Source organism: Eucyclogobius newberryi, unplaced genomic scaffold (assembly GCF_026437365.1).
Source record: "Eucyclogobius newberryi isolate DKJ021-1_F unplaced genomic scaffold, fEucNew1.0.hap1 SCAF_10, whole genome shotgun sequence".
NCBI lineage: Eukaryota > Metazoa > Chordata > Actinopteri > Gobiiformes > Gobiidae > Eucyclogobius > Eucyclogobius newberryi.
The window spans coordinates 1,524,128-1,543,864 of NW_027315724.1; the positions used below are offsets into that span (position 1 = coordinate 1,524,128).

The following is a 19,737-nucleotide window of genomic DNA, read 5'->3' on the forward strand; positions in this document are numbered from 1 at the left end:
TACTCGCCCCCGTTACTCGCCCCCGTTACTCGCCCCCGTTACTCGCCCCCGTTACTCGCTCCCCGTTACTCTCTCCCGTTACTCGCTCCCCGTTACTCGCCCCCGTTACTCGCCCCCGTTACTCGCCCCCGTTACTCGCCCCCGTTACTCGCCCCCGTTACTCGCTCCCGTTACTCGCTCCCGTTACTCGCCCCCGTTACTCGCCCCCGTTACTCGCCCCCGTTACTCGCCCCCGTTACTCTTTCTATTTAATGAAATGGGGGGTTAAGATTTAACCTTCCTGTTGTTTCTAATGCTAGAGAGGTCGACGCCCAGAGCATTCAGATGCTAATCAGTTACACAGTGAGGAAAGAGAGAGTGAGCCAGGGACAATAGGAGGCTTATAGCCCATTAAAGGACTGATAAAAACAAAGAGGTTTAGTTTCTGTTGAAACCAATAACACCTTCTCATCTGGAGGGTCCCGCCTGGTGGGCAGGGCCTACCCGGAGTAGAATAAATATCTGAGTTCCCGGTCCTGATTCGCAGATTGAGATTGACTCTTGGATGAGAGTTGAAACGCTTCATTTTTTTCAAAAAACAGTCCAGATGAAACAACTGTAACACTCCTGGACGAATGAGCGACACACCCACATCAGACTTTATGCTCTATGTTGGCCGTCTGCTTTTGTACATAAACTCTGACTAAATACATCCACTCATCCAAATACTTGAGTGTGGTGAGTTAATGAGGTGAAAGGGAAGTGTGTGGTTTCTCTCTAAGCCATGTCAAAGTGCCCAAGACTCGCATTTGTATTTGGGCCTCAGGACTCTGTGTTTGGGCCTCAGGACTCTGTGTTTGGGCCTCAGGACTCTGTGTTTGGGCCTCAGGACTCTGTGTTTGGGCCTCAGGACTCCTGCCATGGACACAACCAGAAAATGGGGGGAAATGGATGACACAAAATGCAGCGACGATCAAGGACTGGACTGACATAATGGAAATATGTAAAATGGAAAAGATTACATTCTGACATAATTTGATGATGGACTCGACAGACTGTAGACTAAACGCAACGTTCTCTTTGGGTTCTGTGCTCCAGTATTGTTCTTCTTTTTTGTGTTGGATTTCTACTTCTTATGGTTCAAGTCTTTTCCTCTGGTTTCGCTTTTTGTTTTTATGTTTGATAATTTTTTCAAATTATCAACCATTTCTTTATTTTTGCTAATAATCGTAAAAATCGCGATATTTCCCCTCGCGATAATTATGACTCTAAAATTTGATCTCATGACATCGCTAGTTCCAGTATTGAAAAAGATCAGTGCATGTGTTTTATGTGAGGTGTGATGAACCTGTAGGGAAAGAGGCCATGCTGACGCAGAAGGACTACGAGACTGCAAACCTGTCCGAGGTCAAAGCTCTACTGCGGAAGCACAAGGCGTTTGAGAGCGAGCTGACCGCGCATCAGGACCGCGTGGAGCAGATCGCCGCCATCGCACAGGAGCTCAAGTGAGTGCCGGGGGTCGGGTGCCGGGGGCCACTATGTCAGCGTGGACACTAATTTGTGTTTCTGCAGTGACTTGGACTACTACGACTCTCCCAGTGTGAACGCGCGCTGCCAGAGCATCTGTGAACAGTGGGACATGCTGGGGGCCCTCACTGGGAGCCGCAGGGAGGCCCTGGAGGTTAGTGTCACACTCGTATCCCAAACTTTGAATTCTGCAGATGCGTACATGTCTCTAAACCCTGGTTCACACCCAAACTGAGGCAGTTAAGGCGCCGAAGGAGGCAGCGCACAGGGCCCGAGCTAGAGAGCGCTACAAAGAGGCAAAGTACAGATTTAGCAGGAGGTGTCGAGAGCTAGATCTCAGTACAACACGCGTCTGAAGTAGCAGTTCTCCAACAACAACCCTGCTTCTGTGTGGAGTGGCCCCGCCTCTGTGTGGAGTGGGCTCCAGCTTCTGACCAACTACAAGCCCAGAGCCCCCCACGCTGCAGACAACCGAAAACTGGGACAAACAGAGACTACAGCGCCCTCTGCTGAGAAGGTGATCGGCTGCAGACTTCATCTCTGCAGGACCTGTACGTCTCCAGGACTCTGGGACGAACAGGTCAAATCACTGACCCTTCTCACCCTGGACATGGACTATTTGAGCCACTCCCCTCAGGCAGGAGGCCACTCCCCTCAGGCAGGAGGCCACTCCCCTCAGGCAGGAGGCCACTCCCCTCAGGCAGGAGGCCACTCCCCTCAGGCAGGAGGCCACGGTCCATCCTGACCAGAAGACCTGGGTCAGACCTGGACTCACACCGGGCTGTAAACACTGAGCCACAGGAGGAGAACCTGTTTTCTTGTATTTGCTTTGCATCTTTTACAGGTCTATTTTACATTTGTTCACTCGTCAAATGAGTTGGTGCTGGATGTAGTAAAAAAACATTTGATTTCCTGATATTCTTAAAATTCTTAAACTTCACTGGTTTAAAATGGGAATTTAGATTGTGTTTACAAATGTATAAATACACACAAAAGCCACACAGAAACATCAAATATCAAAGCAAATCTTACATAATTTTGTTCTGATTAATGTAATTGGAGGCCCATTTAGGCCCATTGAACTGGTAGTCTTTGACCCACTCAGTGAGTGCTCTTGAAATGGCCCTCAGCCCTAAACCCTTGGTGACCCTTGGTGACCACTTGGTGACCCCTGCTTTAAATCGCTGTGTGAATCGATTGACACATCTGATGTTTTTCAAAGGCACACTAATGTTGCTCAGCGCGCTGGCTTCAAGCGCTTAGCACGTATGGCAGTCTGTCCAAGCTTTGGCACAACCACCGTCTCATAATTGCACCAGAAGCTTGAGCTTCACAAGTTTCTGCTTCATCTAAACAGACTTTATGGGCTTTAGTGGCAGGTCTCTGTGACCCATGACAAAAGATGAATGAAATTCACCTTGACGGAGTAGATCTAAACCCAACATAACAGACGTCTTGTTTTCCTTGTGCTGTGAATAGAACACAGAGAAGCAGCTGGAGTCGATAGATGAGCTGTATTTGGAATATGCCAAGAGGGCAGCGCCCTTCAACAACTGGATGGAGGGAGCCATGGAGGACCTGCAGGACATGTTCATCGTCCACACCAACGAAGAGATCGAGGTGAGCCATGTTCAATCTGCTGCTTTGGTGTCGAGGGATGTTTTGCAGAGTCGTAGTGTCAATAATGTAATCATAATGTAATCATAATGTAATCATAATGTAATCATAATGTAATCATAATGTAATCATAATGGTGCAGGAGGTGATCCAGAGCGGCGCATGAAGGGGCATGTGAACACGCCCTCAGACACGCCCACAGTCACGCCCACAGGCTGATCATCATGCTCCCTGTGCAGTACTGCTCAGCGGCCTGTAGTGGCCACTAAAAGCCTTATTTGGATATATTTCGGAACAATGTACCATACATTTTGGACTTTAAGCCGCTACTTTTTTCCCACGCTTTGAACCCTGTGGTCATTATAACCCTGTGGTCATCAGAACCCTGTGGTCATCAGAACCCTGTGGTCATTAGAACCCTGTGGTCATTAGAACCCTGTGGTCATCAGAACCCTGTGGTCATCAGAACCCTGTGGTCATTAGAACCCTGTGGTCATCAGAACCCTGTGGTCATCAGAACCCTGTGGTCATTATAACCCTGTGGTCATCAGAACCCTGTGGTCATTAGAACCCTGTGGTCATTATAACCCTGTGGTCATCAGAACCCTGTGGTCATCAGAACCCTGTGGTCATCAGAACCCTGTGGTCATTAGAACCCTGTGGTCATTAGAACCCTGTGGTCATCAGAACCCTGTGGTTATCAGAACCCTGTGGTCATCAGAACCCTGTGGTCATTATAACCCTGTGGTCATCAGAACCCTGTGGTCATTAGAACCCTGTGGTCATTATAACCCTGTGGTCATCAGAACCCTGTGGTCATTAGAACCCTGTGGTCATCAGAACCCTGTGGTCATCAGAACCCTGTGGTCATTAGAACCCTGTGGTCATTATAACCCTGTGGTCATCAGAACCCTGTGGTCATCAGAACCCTGTGGTCATCAGAACCCTGTGGTCATTAGAACCCTGTGGTCATCAGAACCCTGTGGTCATCAGGACCCTGTGGTCATTATGACCCTGTGGTCATCAGAACCCTGTGGTCATTAGAACCCTGTGGTCATTATAACCCTGTGGTCATCAGAACCCTGTGGTCATTAGAACCCTGTGGTCATTAGAACCCTGTGGTCATCAGAACCCTGTGGTCATTAGAACCCTGTGGTCATCAGAACCCTGTGGTCATCAGAACCCTGTGGTCATCAGAACCCTGTGGTCATCAGAACCCTGTGGTCATTATAACCCTGTGGTCATCAGAACCCTGTGGTCATCAGAACCCTGTGGTCATTATAACCCTGTGGTCATCAGAACCCTGTGGTCATTAGAACCCTGTGGTCATTATAACCCTGTGGTCATTAGAACCCTGTGGTCATTAGAACCCTGTGGTCATCAGAACCCTGTGGTCATCAGAACCCTGTGGTCATTAGAACCCTGTGGTCATCAGAACCCTGTGGTCATCAGAACCCTGTGGTCATTAGAACCCTGTGGTCATTAGAACCCTGTGGTCATTAGAACCCTTTGGTCATCAGAACCCTGTGGTCATCAGAACCCTGTGGTCATTAGAACCCTGTGGTCATCAGAACCCTGTGGTCATTATAACCCTGTGGTCATCAGAACCCTGTGGTCATTAGAACCCTGTGGTCATTATAACCCTGTGGTCATCAGAACCCTGTGGTCATCAGAACCCTGTGGTCATCAGAACCCTGTGGTCATCAGAACCCTGTGGTCATCAGAACCCTGTGGTCATTAGAACCCTGTGGTCATCAGAACCCTGTGGTCATCAGAACCCTGTGGTCATTAGAACCCTGTGGTCATCAGAACCCTGTGGTCATCAGAACCCTGTGGTCATTAGAACCCTGTGGTCATTATAACCCTGTGGTCATCAGAACCCTGTGGTCATCAGAACCCTGTGGTCATTAGAACCCTGTGGTCATCAGAACCCTGTGGTCATCAGAACCCTGTGGTCATTAGAACCCTGTGGTCATCAGAACCCTGTGGTCATTAGAACTGTGCTTCTGATATATAGGAGGGGGAGGGGGGAAGAGGGGGATGTGTGTTTTATTACAATCTAACTTGATTATTATAATATTAGTATAATTAGTCCCGCTCACACTGGACCTCGGGGTGGACCTCGGGGTGGACCTCGGGGTGGACCTCGGGGTGGACCTCGGGGTGGAGTGCGAGACCCCGGTTCAGAAGACGCATTACTGCATTTATTTCTGTGTAAATATGTCATGTTACATCGTGGGCCCCTGTGGTCAGGAGCGGCCCGAATATGGACAAGTTGTATTTTCTTTGTAAATGTTGTGTGTGTGGCTTTTATTCAGGAGCTGTACAGCCCGAAAAGTCCAGTAAATATAATCGTGACACACGGTCATTTTACATTTTATTGGTCAGTCACGGCTTGCCTTGATTCCCCTGACCACGCCCCTCTGCTAAAGAGAGATTTTCTATTGAGTTACTTCACAGCACTGTCAATAAACAAAATACTATCATCACAGCTAATAATAAATTTCTTAGCAATATTTGAATGTACAATTCGAAACTAAAAATCATCAGCAAGAAGTTTCAAGATATAAAATCAAAGACGACTTAACCTGTGGCCAGCGCGGTTACATATTTCAAAAGTTCTATTACATCATCACTTTTATTTTCGTGGTCAATACCAGCATTTCTCCGTCCATAACAAATGACCTGTTTGACTTTATAAGATGGTGTTTGGCATCGATCTTTTCTTCAGACTGTCACCTACAGAATGAGACCATCCACCATCTGTCCACGGGTTTGTTTTTTACAGCCGCCGCAAAAAAAAATGCACCGCTTCCGACGCACATGGTTCCACTGTTGACATCTAGAAAGCGCATGCTTGAGATGACGTAGAACACTTGATTGACATATTATTCGAGCCAATAAGCATAGCTTTAGAATGGTGGGCGGGACTTAGGGGTCCCACACTCAGAATCCTCTGTATTCACGTGCGTAAAGACAGTCAAAAGCCAGATTTTTCGGCAGGAGGCGACTAGATTTTATGCATCACGTTTTCTGATTTTATTCGCCTTTTGGACGCGCATTTTGTTGGATATATGTATCATTATACCAATACAAAAATAAAATGAAAATATACAAAATTTTCACCTCTATATGGGAAATTCATGGGTAAACTCATTTACACATTTTCACATACATTGTTTTTAGCAGTTATAATTGGTATTAGTGGCCTACAAAACATCAAAATGTATGTTTTATGATCATAGAGGAGCTAAAATTGTAATAAAACAGTTTGGCACAGTTTGGCACATATTTGGATCACTTGAATATACTTTTTGATACATAAGGTCAACAGCACCAACATGCCTGTTCTAGAGATCTGAAACTTTACACAGTTGTTGTCATGACAACAGCATGTGCAGTGAACAGCATAAACACACAATGAAGTATGTCCTGCTCAGGACCATTACAAATTGACAATATTCAGGCGAGACTAAAAAAAAGGATGTTTTGTTCATGTTTGTGCTTCTGTAGTGTGAGTTCTGAAGCCCTGACAGTGTGACAGTGTGACTAGAAGGCCTAAGCTTTCTAATGATGCATCACACTCACATGTGGACCGTAAGATCCTCTTTTAATAAGCGATGCCATTTGGGTCCAACCAGTGTGCACAGGGGGAAAATAGGTGGGTGGTAACAGGTTAAATTGGCTGAAAGATGTTAAAGTTAAGAATATAGATAACATATTCCAATGAGAAGCGCTTTGGACTTTGAATGACCTGCGTCCTGCCTGTAACTCTGAAGAAAACCTGACCCCTAGTTGTCAAGGCTGGTTTCTGCTTTTGAGCTCTAATATTTCCCCTCTCTGACCTCTGACCTCTGACCCACAGGGCCTGATCGCTGCACACGAGCAGTTCAAGTCCACTCTCCCAGACGCCGACACAGAGAGAAAGGCCATCCAGGGCATCCAGGAGCAGATCAAGACCATCGGCCAAAGCAACAACATCAAGTTCAGTGTAACCAACCCCTACACCACCATCACGCCGGAGAGCATCGACAGCAAATGGGAGCAGGTTTGACCTCATTCCATTCTCTAAAGGGTCAGCTCAGAGTCTGAGGTCCTCACTACACGTCCAGAGTTTGAGGTCCAGAGTTTGAGGTCCAGAGTTTGAGGTCCAGAGTTTGAGGTCCAGAGTTTGAGGTCCAGAGTGTGAGGTCCAGAGTGTGAGGTCCAGAGTGTGAGGTCCAGAGTGTGAGGTCCAGAGTGTGAGGTCCAGAGTGTGAGGTCCAGAGTGTGAGGTCCAGAGTGTGAGGTCCAGAGTGTGAGGTCCAGAGTGTGAGGTCCAGAGTGTGAGGTCCAGAGTGTGAGGTCCAGAGTGTGAGGTCCAGAGTGTGAGGTCCAGAGTGTGAGGTCCAGAGTGTGAGGTCCAGAGTGTGAGGTCCAGAGTGTGAGGTCCAGAGTGTGAGGTCCAGAGTGTGAGGTCCAGAGTGTGAGGTCCAGAGTGTGAGGTCCAGAGTGTGAGGTCCAGAGTGTGAGGTCCAGAGTGTGAGGTCCAGAGTGTGAGGTCCAGAGTGTGAGGTCCAGAGTGTGAGGTCCAGAGTGTGAGGTCCAGAGTGTGAGGTCCAGAGTGTGAGGTCCAGAGTGTGAGGTCCAGAGTGTGAGGTCCAGAGTGTGAGGTCCAGAGTGTGAGGTCCAGAGTGTGAGGTCCAGAGTGTGAGGTCCAGAGTGTGAGGTCCAGAGTCTGAGGTCCACACTACACGACTGGACTGAGTGTGATTATGGAGTCTGAGGCTCTAACACACGTCCTCATGTCTCAGAGCGTCCTCATGTCTCAGAGCGTCCTCATGTCTCAGAGCGTCCTCATGTCTCAGAGCGTCCTCATGTCTCAGAGCGTCCTCATGTCTTAGAGCAGGGGTGTCAAACTCATTTGGGTCGCGGCCCGAACATAAAACTATTAAAAATATAAGAAATAAATATCTTTATAAAGTCTACGCTGTTTTGAAGCAATTACTGGATCGATAAAAAAAAAAAGACAAAACGTTTGTTCTCATAAACTGAAATGTATTTAGAAAAACAAGTGTCATTTCACCAACTCTGAGCTTCAGTTTATGAGCATTACAACTTCAGAGATGATCTACAGAGATAAACATTTGACTTTATAACAAGATAAACTTCTCAAGATCTAAAAAAACGTTTAAATGTAACTAACATGTCCACGTCTGTAGTTCTCTGTTCACCTGAACTGACTCACCACTAAACTTCTGCTCAAAAGTGCTTAAAGTGCACTTCTCCCTCACAGCAGTGCAGCAGAGCCCTGTGGGGGAGGGGCAGCTCACACAGCAGTGCAGCAGAGCCCCGTGGGGGAGGGGCAGCTCACACAGCAGTGCAGCAGAGCCCCGTGGGGGAGGGGCAGCTCACACAGCAGTGCAGCAGAGCCCCATGGGGGAGGGGCGGCCACCAGCGGCATTGTGGGATGCGTAGTTTTAGCGATTAAAAACTGTTACGGATGTAACTACGGTTCTATGAATCGATTTTTTTTTTGAAGGGTTAGGGTTAGGCTAACCCTTTAAAATATACATTTGAAATGTTCGGCGAGCCAGATTAAAATGTCTGGCGGGCCAGAATTTGACACCTATGTCTCAGAGCGTCTTCATGTCTTAGAGCGTCTTCATGTCTTAGAGCGTCCTCATGTCTGTGTCCTCATGTCCTAATGTGCTGTTTGCAGACGCTGCAGCTCGTCCCTCAGAGAGACACGGCTCTGCAGGAGGAGCTCTCCAAACAACAGTCCAATAATGCTCTGCGTTGCCAGTTTGCTTCTCAGGCCAACGTGGTGGGCCCCTGGATCAAACAGAAGATGGAGGTAATGCTGTTGACCACAGATGTGGTCAGCTGTGTCCACCGTGTAGTGTCTGGTCCATGAATAAGGCCTGTAAGTAAAGTACTGTAATTACAGGAGATTGGTAAGATCTCTATTGAGATGAACGGCACTCTGGAGGACCAGCTGACCAACGTGCGGGACTATAAAGAGAGCATCACCGAGTACAAGCCCAACATGGACCAGCTGGAGGGCGTCTACAAGCTCATCCAGGAGGCGCTGATCTTTGATAACATGTACACGCAGTACACCATGGAGGTACAGCCAGGATCCTGGTGTTCTCACCCTCTCTGAAGGTGACTCCTCTGTAGTCCTTGTGATGAGCGCTCTTTCCTCTGCAGCATCTGCGCGTGAGCTGGGAGCAGCTCTTGACCACTATCGCCCGGACCATCAGCGAGATCGAAAACCAGATTTTAACGCGTGATGCCAAAGGCATCAGCCAGGAGCAGATGTACGAGTACCGGGCCTCCTTCAACCACTTTGACAAGGTCAGGGCCCCAATACACCGCATCACATGTCACAGAGCAGGGGTCACAGAGCAGGGGTCACAGAGCAGGGGTCACAGAGCAGGGGTCACAGAGCAGGGGTCACAGAGCAGGGGTCACAGAGCAGGGGTCACAGAGCAGGGGTCACAGAGCAGGGGCCTCATTTATAAAAGAATGCATCAAGTTGGGTTTGAAAGGTACAGACAAAACCCAAAGTTACTTTGTAGAGAGTCACACGAGTGTGTTTATTATACATGCCGTATGCACATTACAGCCTTATTTTGTGCGTCCAAGCTTTATAAATGAGGCCCTATGTGACTGACAGGTGCTTGAGAGAGGAGACGTGAGGGTGGGACATGATATTGTTAATAAGAGTGGATGGGGGACATGGGGGACATGGGGGACATGTGAAAGCTGCAGAGACACTTCTGTTTGGAAGCAAAGCCAGGACTAGTCAAGATACAAACAATGGCTTTAACTTGATCTACACAAGTGTGTGTCTGTGTGTGTGTGTGTGCGTCTTGTGTGTGTGTGCGTCTGTCTGTGTGTGTGTGTCTGTCTGTGTGTGTGCGTCTGTGTGTGTCTGTGTGTGTCTGTGTGTGTCTGTGTCTCAAGCTCATCCCACTGTCACCATCTCATGTTTGTTCTTGTGACATGTCTATACATCCTGCATGTTTCATCCTCACCTGTGGTTCTGACCTCATCCTCACGGGGGCGCTCTCTCACTGGCCACCTCAGGACCACAGCGGGGCTCTGATGGCCGAGGAGTTCAAGGCCTGCCTCATCAGCCTGGGCTACGATGTGGAGAACGACAAGCAGGTGGGAGCCGTGTGCACGGGGGAGGGACGGGGGAGGGACGGGGGAGCTTGTAGCCGCGCCCTCTCTCAGCATGGACTGCACACGCTCTGTCTCTTCTGCGCTTGCCTCTCGCCTGCTCGCTCTGTGGACTGTTGTTTGCTAACTGTTTGTGCTTTCTCTTTTCACCTGACCCCCTCCCCTTTCTGGCTGGCCCCCTCCCCTTTCTGGCTGGCCCCCTCCCCTTTCTGGCTGACCCCCTCCCCTTTCTGGCTGACCCCCTCCCCTTTCTGGCTGACCCCCTCCATCTGACCTCCACTGGCCTTTGCTGTGGGACCAGCAGAAGCGTTCAGGACAGATGGTCGCAGATGATTTCCGAGCTCTGCTTATTTCTACTGGAAACAGCCTGGTACAACAACAGCAGCAGCGTCTGCAGGGACTGCAGTCCCTGCAGACGCTGCAGGGACTGCAGTCCCTGCAGACGCTGCAGGGACTGCAGGGTCTGCAGCCCAGGGCACATTAGAGTTGTTGGTTTCATCTCTAATCCTGCTCCATCTTCTCTAGTGCAGTTTAGTCTTTGGAGCGCTGTGGCCACCAAATTATTGAAAATGACCTGGCGTGTCACAAACGCTGTGACAGATGATTTTATCTGTCCTACAAACACTTTGTGTTCAGTTTCTCTGACCACTAAGATGCCCCGCATCAGACCCTAAGATGCCCCGCATCAGACCCTAAGATGCCCCGCATCAGACCCTAAGATGCCCCGCATCAGACCCTAAGATGCCCCGCATCAGACCCTAAGATGCCCCGCATCAGACCCTAAGATGCCCCGCATCAGACCCTAAGATGCCCCGCATCAGACCCTAAGATGCCCCGCATCAGACCCTAAGATGCCCCGCATCAGACCCTAAGATGCCCCGCATCAGACCCTAAGATGCCCCGCATCAGACCCTAAGATGCCCCGCAGGGACGTACACTTAAGGAAAGGAAACTGGCTGTAAATAAAATGTTTCAAAACATTTCATGTCAAACATTTGTGAACAGTTCTTTAACGGTCCGTTTACGGGTCCCAAGTGGCCCCTTAGAGGTTCTAGCTGCCAAAGGGGCCCAGCTCTCTCTCATAATACATCTGACATTATCCATAATGCATTGCACAAAGGAAGAGAGGTTAAAATGAGTTTAAAAAGTAAATGCTAAAAATGCTAACTATTTGTTAGCTTTAGCATTGTCTTTTAGTGAATCGCTGCGATTGGCCTCATAATTAATGTTATCCAGGTAGAATTTAGAATAGATTCTTAAGAAGCTTGAGTTTGTTCTGTGGCTCCGAGCTCCGGCCCCGAGCCCACACGAGCCCGGGCCCCGAGCCCCACACGAGCCCGGGCCCCGAGCCCATACGAGCTCCGGCCCCGAGCCCACACGAGCCCGAGCCCATACGAGCTCCGGCCCCAAGCCCACACGAGCCCGGGCCCCGAGCCCACACGGGGCTGTAGTGATTTAACAAAATCCGCATTTGTTCCTATTAAAGAGTGATATGTTGCAGAACATCATGTGCAATGTAAGAACAAGGCCAGAGTGCCACCTAAAGGACACGTGGTGCATAACATCTCATTCTCATCTCGTCTTTGTGTAAATGGAGCGTTACATCTAAAATGGTGCTTGTTGCAGAATGTGAGCTCTTTTGGCTGCGGGTTCACCTGTGTCTGCTCTCAGGGGGACGTGGAGTTTGCACGCATCATGGGGATCGTGGACCCCAACAACACTGGGGCCGTCACTTTCCAGGCCTTCATCGACTACATGTCCAGAGAGACCACGGACACGGACACGGCTGACCAGGTCATCGCCTCCTTCAGGATCCTGGCTGGAGACAAGGTAAAGCCCCTGAACCATCTTTTTAAAACTGCCTTGAGAAATGTGTTTTTATTCTGCTTAGTTTATCCGTCTCTCAAATGTGTTCAAGTGTAAGTCTGATTTGTGCAGCGTTACCTCTTAAGACATGGCTGCTTGTCTGAATGTCCCCCGCCTGTGTCCTTCAGCCCTTCATCACGGCGGACGAGCTGAGGAGGGAGCTGCCCGCAGACCAGGCCGAGTACTGCATCGCCCGCATGGCCCCGTACAGCGGCCCCGACGCCGGCCCTGAAGCTCTGGACTACATGTCCTTCTCCACAGCGCTGTACGGGGAGAGCGACCTGTAACGCAGCCCGGCAGGGGGCCGGGGGGCCCTGCAAGGGGGCCGGCAGGGGGGGCCGCCTGAACGCACCGCCGGACGAGACCCCACTCCAACCTTTTTCTGATTGGACCTTTTCCATTGAACTATAATCCAGTTTGCCCTCTGAGTGTCGGGTCTTCAGGTTGAAAGGCGGGAGTGGGTTTGAGGGACAGACTTTCCTTTTCACTAAACGGGGTCCAACTTTATCGCACACTTACAACTGTTATTTGTGTTTATTTTGTCCTAACTTTTCCCTTTTGCAGGGGATTGAGCATAAACGTGGGCCGTGCCTCTTTCTCCTTTTGTTGCTGGACGTGTCTGGACTTCTTTCAGTGTTTGTTGATTTTGGGGTCAGGGCGGGGTCAAAGGGAGCGGGTCCCAGGCTGGGCTCGGTGCTGTACATAGTTATTCTTTCAGTGCAACGAATGACACGCGACCCCTAAATACTGATCCAGGCCATCCTGAAAGTAAAGACATATTTCTAAAAAAAAAACTTAAAATAATAAAAAGTATTGAGCGGCCCGTATTGAGCGGCCCGTCCCGTGCAGCGCCTCCTGTTGCTCTTAACAGCACGCTCTCTGGAGCGGCTCTGCTCTGCCGCTCGCTGCCCCTCAGCCACACACTTCCAATGAGTGCAAGAGAAAACAGAAGTAGAGACAAATCTATGCAATCGTGTAATTGTTATGGCGTTTCTGGAGAAGTGTTTCACTGAAGCCGAATGTCATGGCGACTGGTGAAGGGGCGGAGCTCAGAGGAGAGGCACGCAGAGACTGAACATGTGTTGTTTTTTGTACTCTTTCATATCAGACTGTGCTGTACTGGAAACTGCAATGCCTTCTGTCTGATAAATACTTACAAACACAAGACTTCAAGTGTCAGTCTTTATTTCACTTTGTGGGACAAAAATGTATTTTCCCTCGTGCAGCGCCGTCCTCATATGTCCTCCTGTGGACAAACCCTTCATGTGCGGCTGATCTAACAGTTAATAATGAGTGACAATGGAAATGAGTGAATGTCCCCAAGGAAACGAGAGACATTACAAGGAGCGTCACACGTAAAGGTTCTTTCTCAAACTAAACGTATAAAGTGATGGCAGTAAAAGTATTAAAAATGCATATTCATGTCCCTGGAAAGTACAACTCTTCATGTCCGAGCTAGTGCAGAGTACACGAGACATAATGAGCTCTAATGGCTCTACTCATGACGCAAACTGAACCAACCCCGAGTTCTAGAACAGGACGCCCACTCAGACCACGCCCACTCAGAAGGTTTAACCACTGGAGTTCAACCAGGACGTCCCAGAGCTCAGGAGGCGAGGGCAGGAATGTGTGGCCTGATTTAAAAAGACCTAAAAGAATATAATCCAAGCCGAAGTCTAGTCTTCACAACAAGGTATTTTAGGTCCGAGCAGCTCCAGAGTTTGTCCTACGGTCGTCCAGGGCCTGATGACCCGCAGCTGACCCCGTCCTACAGGAACAGGAAGTTCTCCCATGTTGACTCATTAGATTCAGATTTATTGACAAATGTAAGGCAGTCTTTAAGGAATTCTTTAGGAGTTTAATTTTCTGTTTTGTGGGATAAAATTGCATTGTTCTTTGTACTATACAATCATGTACAAATGACAAAAGATTGATTTAAGTGCACCTCTTACGTTGCTTTGGAATATTTATTTTGGGTGTAAGTGTAAGATGTGACTGTTGAGCTCCATGTGCCGACTGATGGAGGCATTTCAACCACAAACATTTTACTGTCAATTTAACAAATCCTAATCATAGTTTATCATCCAAACTTGGTGTGTTCAGTCGAGCAGCTTCATGTTTGAGGACGGCTCATGTTCTAGTTCGAGAACAGAGGAATGAGAGAAGAATGCTGCTCCATCAGCCAGAGACCGAGCTAATGTTTCAGCATCAGCACCACAACCTCAGCCTCCACCAAAGGATTCAGCTCCAGCTGCTCCACAATCACCTCCACCGCCTCCAGCGAAGGACTCATACAGCCTCTCCTAAAGAAGAGCAGGGGGAGGGGTCAGGGGGAGGGGTCATGAAGCCTCTCCTAAAGAAGAGCAGGGGGAGGGGTCAGGGGGAGGGGTCATGAAGCCTCTCCTAAAGAAGAGCAGGGGGAGGGGTCAGGGGGAGGGGTCATGAAGCCTCTCCTAAAGAAGAGCAGGGGGAGGGGTCAGGGGGAGGGGTCATGAAGCCTCTCCTAAAGAAAAGCTGCAGTCCTGAGTCATGACTGGTCCATCTCTAATCTGACATTTTGGGCCAAAGTCCTTTCACAGATTTCCTCTTAATAAACAACTCATTTGATGTTTTTCAAGTTTTAGACCTCATCACAGACTAAGACTTCTGTTGTCATGGTGACAGACCCCTAAACTGGCTAAGGTCCTATCTGGAAGACAGGAAGTACTTTGTATCTCAGACCACACGCCCCTGACCTGTGGGGTGCCCCAAGGGTCAGTCCTGGGACCCCTTCTGTTCATCCTCTACATGCTGCTGTTAGGTCACATGACACGCAGTGAAAATGTGTCCTATCACAATGATGCAGACGAGTCAGATCTATGTTTCACTGTCGCAGGTGAATATGGACCATTCACTCTGTCACTGCATCCAACAGATCAATGTGTGGACCGGCCTCCTGCTGGTGCCAGAGGGCCTCCTGCTGGTGCCAGAGGGCCTCCTGCTGGTGCCAGAGGGCCTCCTGCTGGTGCCAGAGGGCCTCCTGCTGGTGTCAGAGGGCCTCCTGCTGGTGTCAGAGGGCCTCCTGTTGGTGCCAGAGGGCCTCCCGCTGGTGCCAGAGGGCCTCCCGCTGGTGCCAGAGGGCCTCCCGCTGGTGTCAGAGGGCCTCCTAATGGTGCCAGAGGGCCTCCTGCTGGTGCCAGAGTCAATGTGTGGAGGCAAAACAACTTTCTCCAGCTGAACTCAGACAAGACTGAAATCATCATCTTTGTCACAGAAACAAAGAGAAAGTGTTAGCGGTCACCTCCAGAGTCTCGCTCTAAAACCTACAAACCAAGTTATAAATCTGGGGGTAATAATGGACTCAGACTTGAACTTTAACACGTCAAATCAATAACATCAGCAGCTTTTTACCATCTAAAAAACATTGCCAAAATCAAAAGTATAGAGTCAAAACCAGATTTAGAGAGACTTATCCATGCGTTTGTCTCCAGTAGATTAGACTGTAACGGCCGCTCACAGGTCTCTCCAAACGAGCTGTAAAACAGCTGCAGTACATCCAGAACGCTGCTGCTCCTGACTAGAACCAGGAAGTACCATCACATTAGTCCTGACTAGAAGCAGGAAGTACCATCACATTAGTCCTGACTAGAACCAGGAAGTACCATCACATTAGTCCTGACTAGAACCAGGAAGTACCATCACATTATTCCTGACTAGAACCAGGAAATACCATCACATTAGTCCTGACTAGAACCAGGAAGTAAATCACATTAGTCCTGACTAGAACCAGGAAGTACCATCACATTAGTGCTGTTCTCAGGTCTCTGCACTGCCCCCTGTGGCTCAGAGAATAGACTTTAAAGCAGCTCTGCTTGTGTACAAGTCTCTCCATGGCCTAGCACTAGCATGGCCAAGTACATCTCAGACATGTCAGTGCCATATGAATCATCTCGGACTCTAAGGACCTCAGGGACTATTTTTTGCACTCTTCACTTTTATGTCTTAAACTGTTTTGTAATTTCTTTGTGATTTTAATGCATTCTCCTGTCGTGTGAAGCACTTTGAATTGCCTCGTTTATAAAATGTGCTCTACAGATAAACTTGCCTTAAGAAAGGACTGCTACAGCAACATCTCATCGTAGTGCAAAGTGCAAATCATGCCTCATGGATATCAGGTCAGACTGTATCATCAGAGTTTGGTAAAAGATAAAACAAAGAAGAGTAATGTGTAAATTGGAATAATGGGTAATACTCGTTAAGTTCCCTGTCATTGCTAAATATTTCAAAGATACAGACTACATTACTCTACTTACGCTACCGAGATGCTTTAGAATCAGAGAAAGCTCAATTAGAAGAAGACTAAATAGTTCCCTTGAGGATTCAGAAAGAGGTTGAAGCACGCTGAGGTGAGATTTGTGCATATCTGGAAATACACAGAACAGAGTCACACGTTCAAAGCCAGAAAAACATACGACTAAAAAGATGTTGGAGCTTAGGAAAGATCCAAAGCAGAGTTAGGTTAGATTTAAAATATGATTATGAGTCTTTCCGCACATTAACCACATCATCTCAAGAAATAAGAAGGAAAATGGACAGTTGTACTTCAGTCTCTTTTAAAATAATTTTACTTTTGAAAGGCGCTATGCAGATGTGGCACAGGAGTTTGACACGGAAGCTGCAAAAGAATCACTGCGCAAGTTACTACAAAGAGATGATGCAAAGTCAATTCACGGATCAACAGCTGAAAGGACTCAGTACAGTTCAAGTCATCCAAGTCATGCAACTGCAAACAGGGCAGAAGCTGCTGCACGCCTGGCATCAAAGACACGACATGTGGCTCAACAAGAAAGGTTCAAGATGTTGAGGCAATAGAGACTGAAGAGGAAACAAAACAGAAATAAGAGGGAGTGAAATAAATGTCACTTTGCCAAGTCAGCACAGTAGAAGTACAGTGGCCCGGGCCCCCCGACTGCTCCTGAGTACAACTCCACCACCTCTTCCTGCTGCAAGAAACAATCAGATTTCTAAAAATGTTTTGGTCCCACAAACTCGTGACAGTTAACGGCAGCAAAGGAAAGTCAAGCGCCCAAGTGGAAGCATTAAAACAATCTCTGACCATGAGCAGACTTCCAGCTCCTGAGCCATTTGTGTTGACTGGAGATCCACTTAAGTTTATAGAGTGGAGCACTTGTTTTAAAGCGCTTATTGAGGCTGTGTAGATCCAGGGCATTGATTATTCTATTTGAAAAAGTGCACAAGTGGAGAAGCTCTTACTGTTTTAGAGGGAGCATGTTACCGTAGTGATGAAGAAGCCTATGCACAGGCTTGAATAAACGCTATGTTCATCCTTTTGTAGTACAGAGCGCTTTTAGGGGCCAAAGTACTCAGATTAAGAGCGTTTAGCGATTTTCTTATTTCCTGTAAAAACGCTATGCCATATGTGCAAAGTCTTAGAGTCTCAGATGATTGTGAGGAAAATCAGAAAATACTGCTGAAACTTCATAACTTCTTATTTCATATAGCTGTTTGCTTTAGGAACATTTGAAAAACCAGATAAAGAACAAACGTGTAAAAGCCAGTGTTCTAGCCACAACAAATGTGTGCAACACAGACCAACAAGGGATCGAAACATTCACAGCAAAGCCAAGAAAAGAAAAGGTTTATCATGGAAATCAATATTTGCTTTGGCTGCTTTAGGATTTGACACAAGAGCTAAGTGTAATATCTGCAGGAAAAGCCATCTTACTCCACTTCATGACGATCGTCCATCAGTAGATAAAACTCAAATGAAATCACCAGAAGAAAGCGCTTCTGCTGTGTCAAACAATGTGAGAGTAGACAATAATGATCATACCTCAATGATTGTTCCTGTGTGTCTTGTATTGAAGATAATGCACAGGAAACCGTCGTTTACGCTCTGCTAGACACACAAAGCAGCAAAACGTTCATAGTCCAAGATATTTGCAACAAGATTAAAGCAGTAACTGAAGCTGTAAAGTTAAAACTGACAACAATGACAGACCAAAGTTTGTGCCTCGTTACAGAGTGAATGGAGTACTACTCACAAGAGTACGTAGAGCTTCCACCCACACACACTTGTGAATACATTCCCCTTGAACAGAACTGTATTCCCACTTGTTCCACAGGTCAAATTTGGCCTCACCTTCTTCACAATATTGCAAAAGAAATGCCAAATCTTTTAAACTGTCCTGTTGCACTCTAAACCCTACAAAGGTGATATCAGGCCGTGACTTTGACCCCTCTGCAGTGAAAACGGACTCAGGTTGGAGTATAGTGGGGTTCATTAAGTCTTGGACAAATACAATTGACGTAACGGGAGCGTGCCATCGTATCACTGTGAAAGAGCCGCCTTCATCCGCCTCTTCTGTCATAAATGTGTTGGAAACCCATTTTATGGACACAAACCCAGAAGAAGGAAGCCTATGTCAAAAAGACCTTCAGTTCTTGCAGTTCTTGGATGGAAATGTGCACTATAATGTTGAAGATCACTTGGCAAAGCCTTTACCCTTCAGAGAGCCTCTTCCAAATAATAAACATCTTGCAACAATATATCTGAAACATTTCAAACCAAAATTGGACAAAGACAGGTCTGCTATGTGACTTCCAAATGAACATTCCCGATGCTGGTCACAGGGGTGGAGTTTGGGAACGTCCAATCAGAAGTGTCAGGAGTGTGATGAGTTCTGTTCTGGCACAAGCCTCAGGAAGACTTGACGACTCGTCCTTAAGAAACATGTTTAACAAGTCTATTGTAAACAATCGCCCGCCCACTGTTGAGACCCTCAGCGGCAGCTCCTCTTCCACCGCCAGCTGCATCTGTCAAAGAAGATTTATACAGCAGAAAGAGTATTTAAATAGCATAAGTCTAAGACAACAGTGGCATGACAGATCACCAGCAGATCACCAGCAGATCACCAACAGATCACCTGCAGATCACCTGCAGATCACCAGCAGATCACCTGCAGATCACCAGCAGATCACCTGCAGATCACCAGCAGATCACCTGCAGATCACCTGCAGATCACCAGCAGATCACCTGCAGATCACCAGCAGATCACCGGACGGGAGCGAGAGCTTGTCACTTGTGACAGAGATTGAGGAAAGAAAGTGAATGTTTAAACAAGAGTCTTTTCCTGAGCGTCGGTTCAGAGTTAAATGTTTAATTCAGAAGGTTTAATGTGTTTTATGTTTTACAATTACAAGTTTTATTTTGTGGGTGATATAAATCTTTTATAATGTTGGTGGAAGTGTAGCAGTCTCAGAAAATGTTTTTGTAAATAATATTCTGTGTTTTCTGGTGTTGGTTCTCCTGTGGTCTGCCGCTGACCTCTGCTGGTTTCTTAGGGAATTACATGGAACAAACAGAATATCTCTGGTTAAAATCCACTGGATCTCCAGAGATCCACTGGATCTCCAGAAATCAAACAAAAACAGCAGCACATTCTTCATGACTCTTCAATGAAACATAAATATCATGTATAACTTTAGCAGCTTTGATAGTTCTATGTAGTACTATGTAGTAGTACTATGTAGTAGTAATATGTAGTACTATGTAGTAGTACTATGTAGTAGTACTAT

At 47.5% G+C, this 19,737-nt stretch overlaps 1 protein-coding gene across 7 annotated transcripts in view; it reads left to right on the top strand.

The window, feature by feature from the left end:
- actn4 (actinin, alpha 4) overlaps positions 1–13,324 on the top strand; it is a 55,964-nt gene extending 42,640 nt beyond the window's left edge. For 3 of the 7 annotated variants that reach the window (XM_072459867.1, XM_072459868.1, XM_072459871.1), the window contains 10 exons: positions 1,334–1,484; positions 1,552–1,660; positions 2,986–3,126; positions 6,989–7,171; positions 8,825–8,959; positions 9,053–9,232; positions 9,316–9,462; positions 10,198–10,278; positions 11,965–12,123; positions 12,288–13,324. In XM_072459867.1, coding sequence (XP_072315968.1) covers positions 1,334–1,484; positions 1,552–1,660; positions 2,986–3,126; positions 6,989–7,171; positions 8,825–8,959; positions 9,053–9,232; positions 9,316–9,462; positions 10,198–10,278; positions 11,965–12,123; positions 12,288–12,446 — 1,445 coding nt within the window. In that variant the 3' untranslated portion in view covers positions 12,447–13,324. Of the gene's footprint in view, positions 1–1,333; positions 1,485–1,551; positions 1,661–2,985; positions 3,127–6,988; positions 7,172–8,824; positions 8,960–9,052; positions 9,233–9,315; positions 9,463–10,197; positions 10,279–10,597; positions 10,664–11,964; positions 12,124–12,287 lie in introns of all 7 variants that reach the window. The other 4 variants (XM_072459872.1, XM_072459873.1, XM_072459869.1 and 1 more) reach the window with 2 other exon arrangements.
- The last annotated feature ends 6,413 nt before the right edge of the window (positions 13,325–19,737 follow it).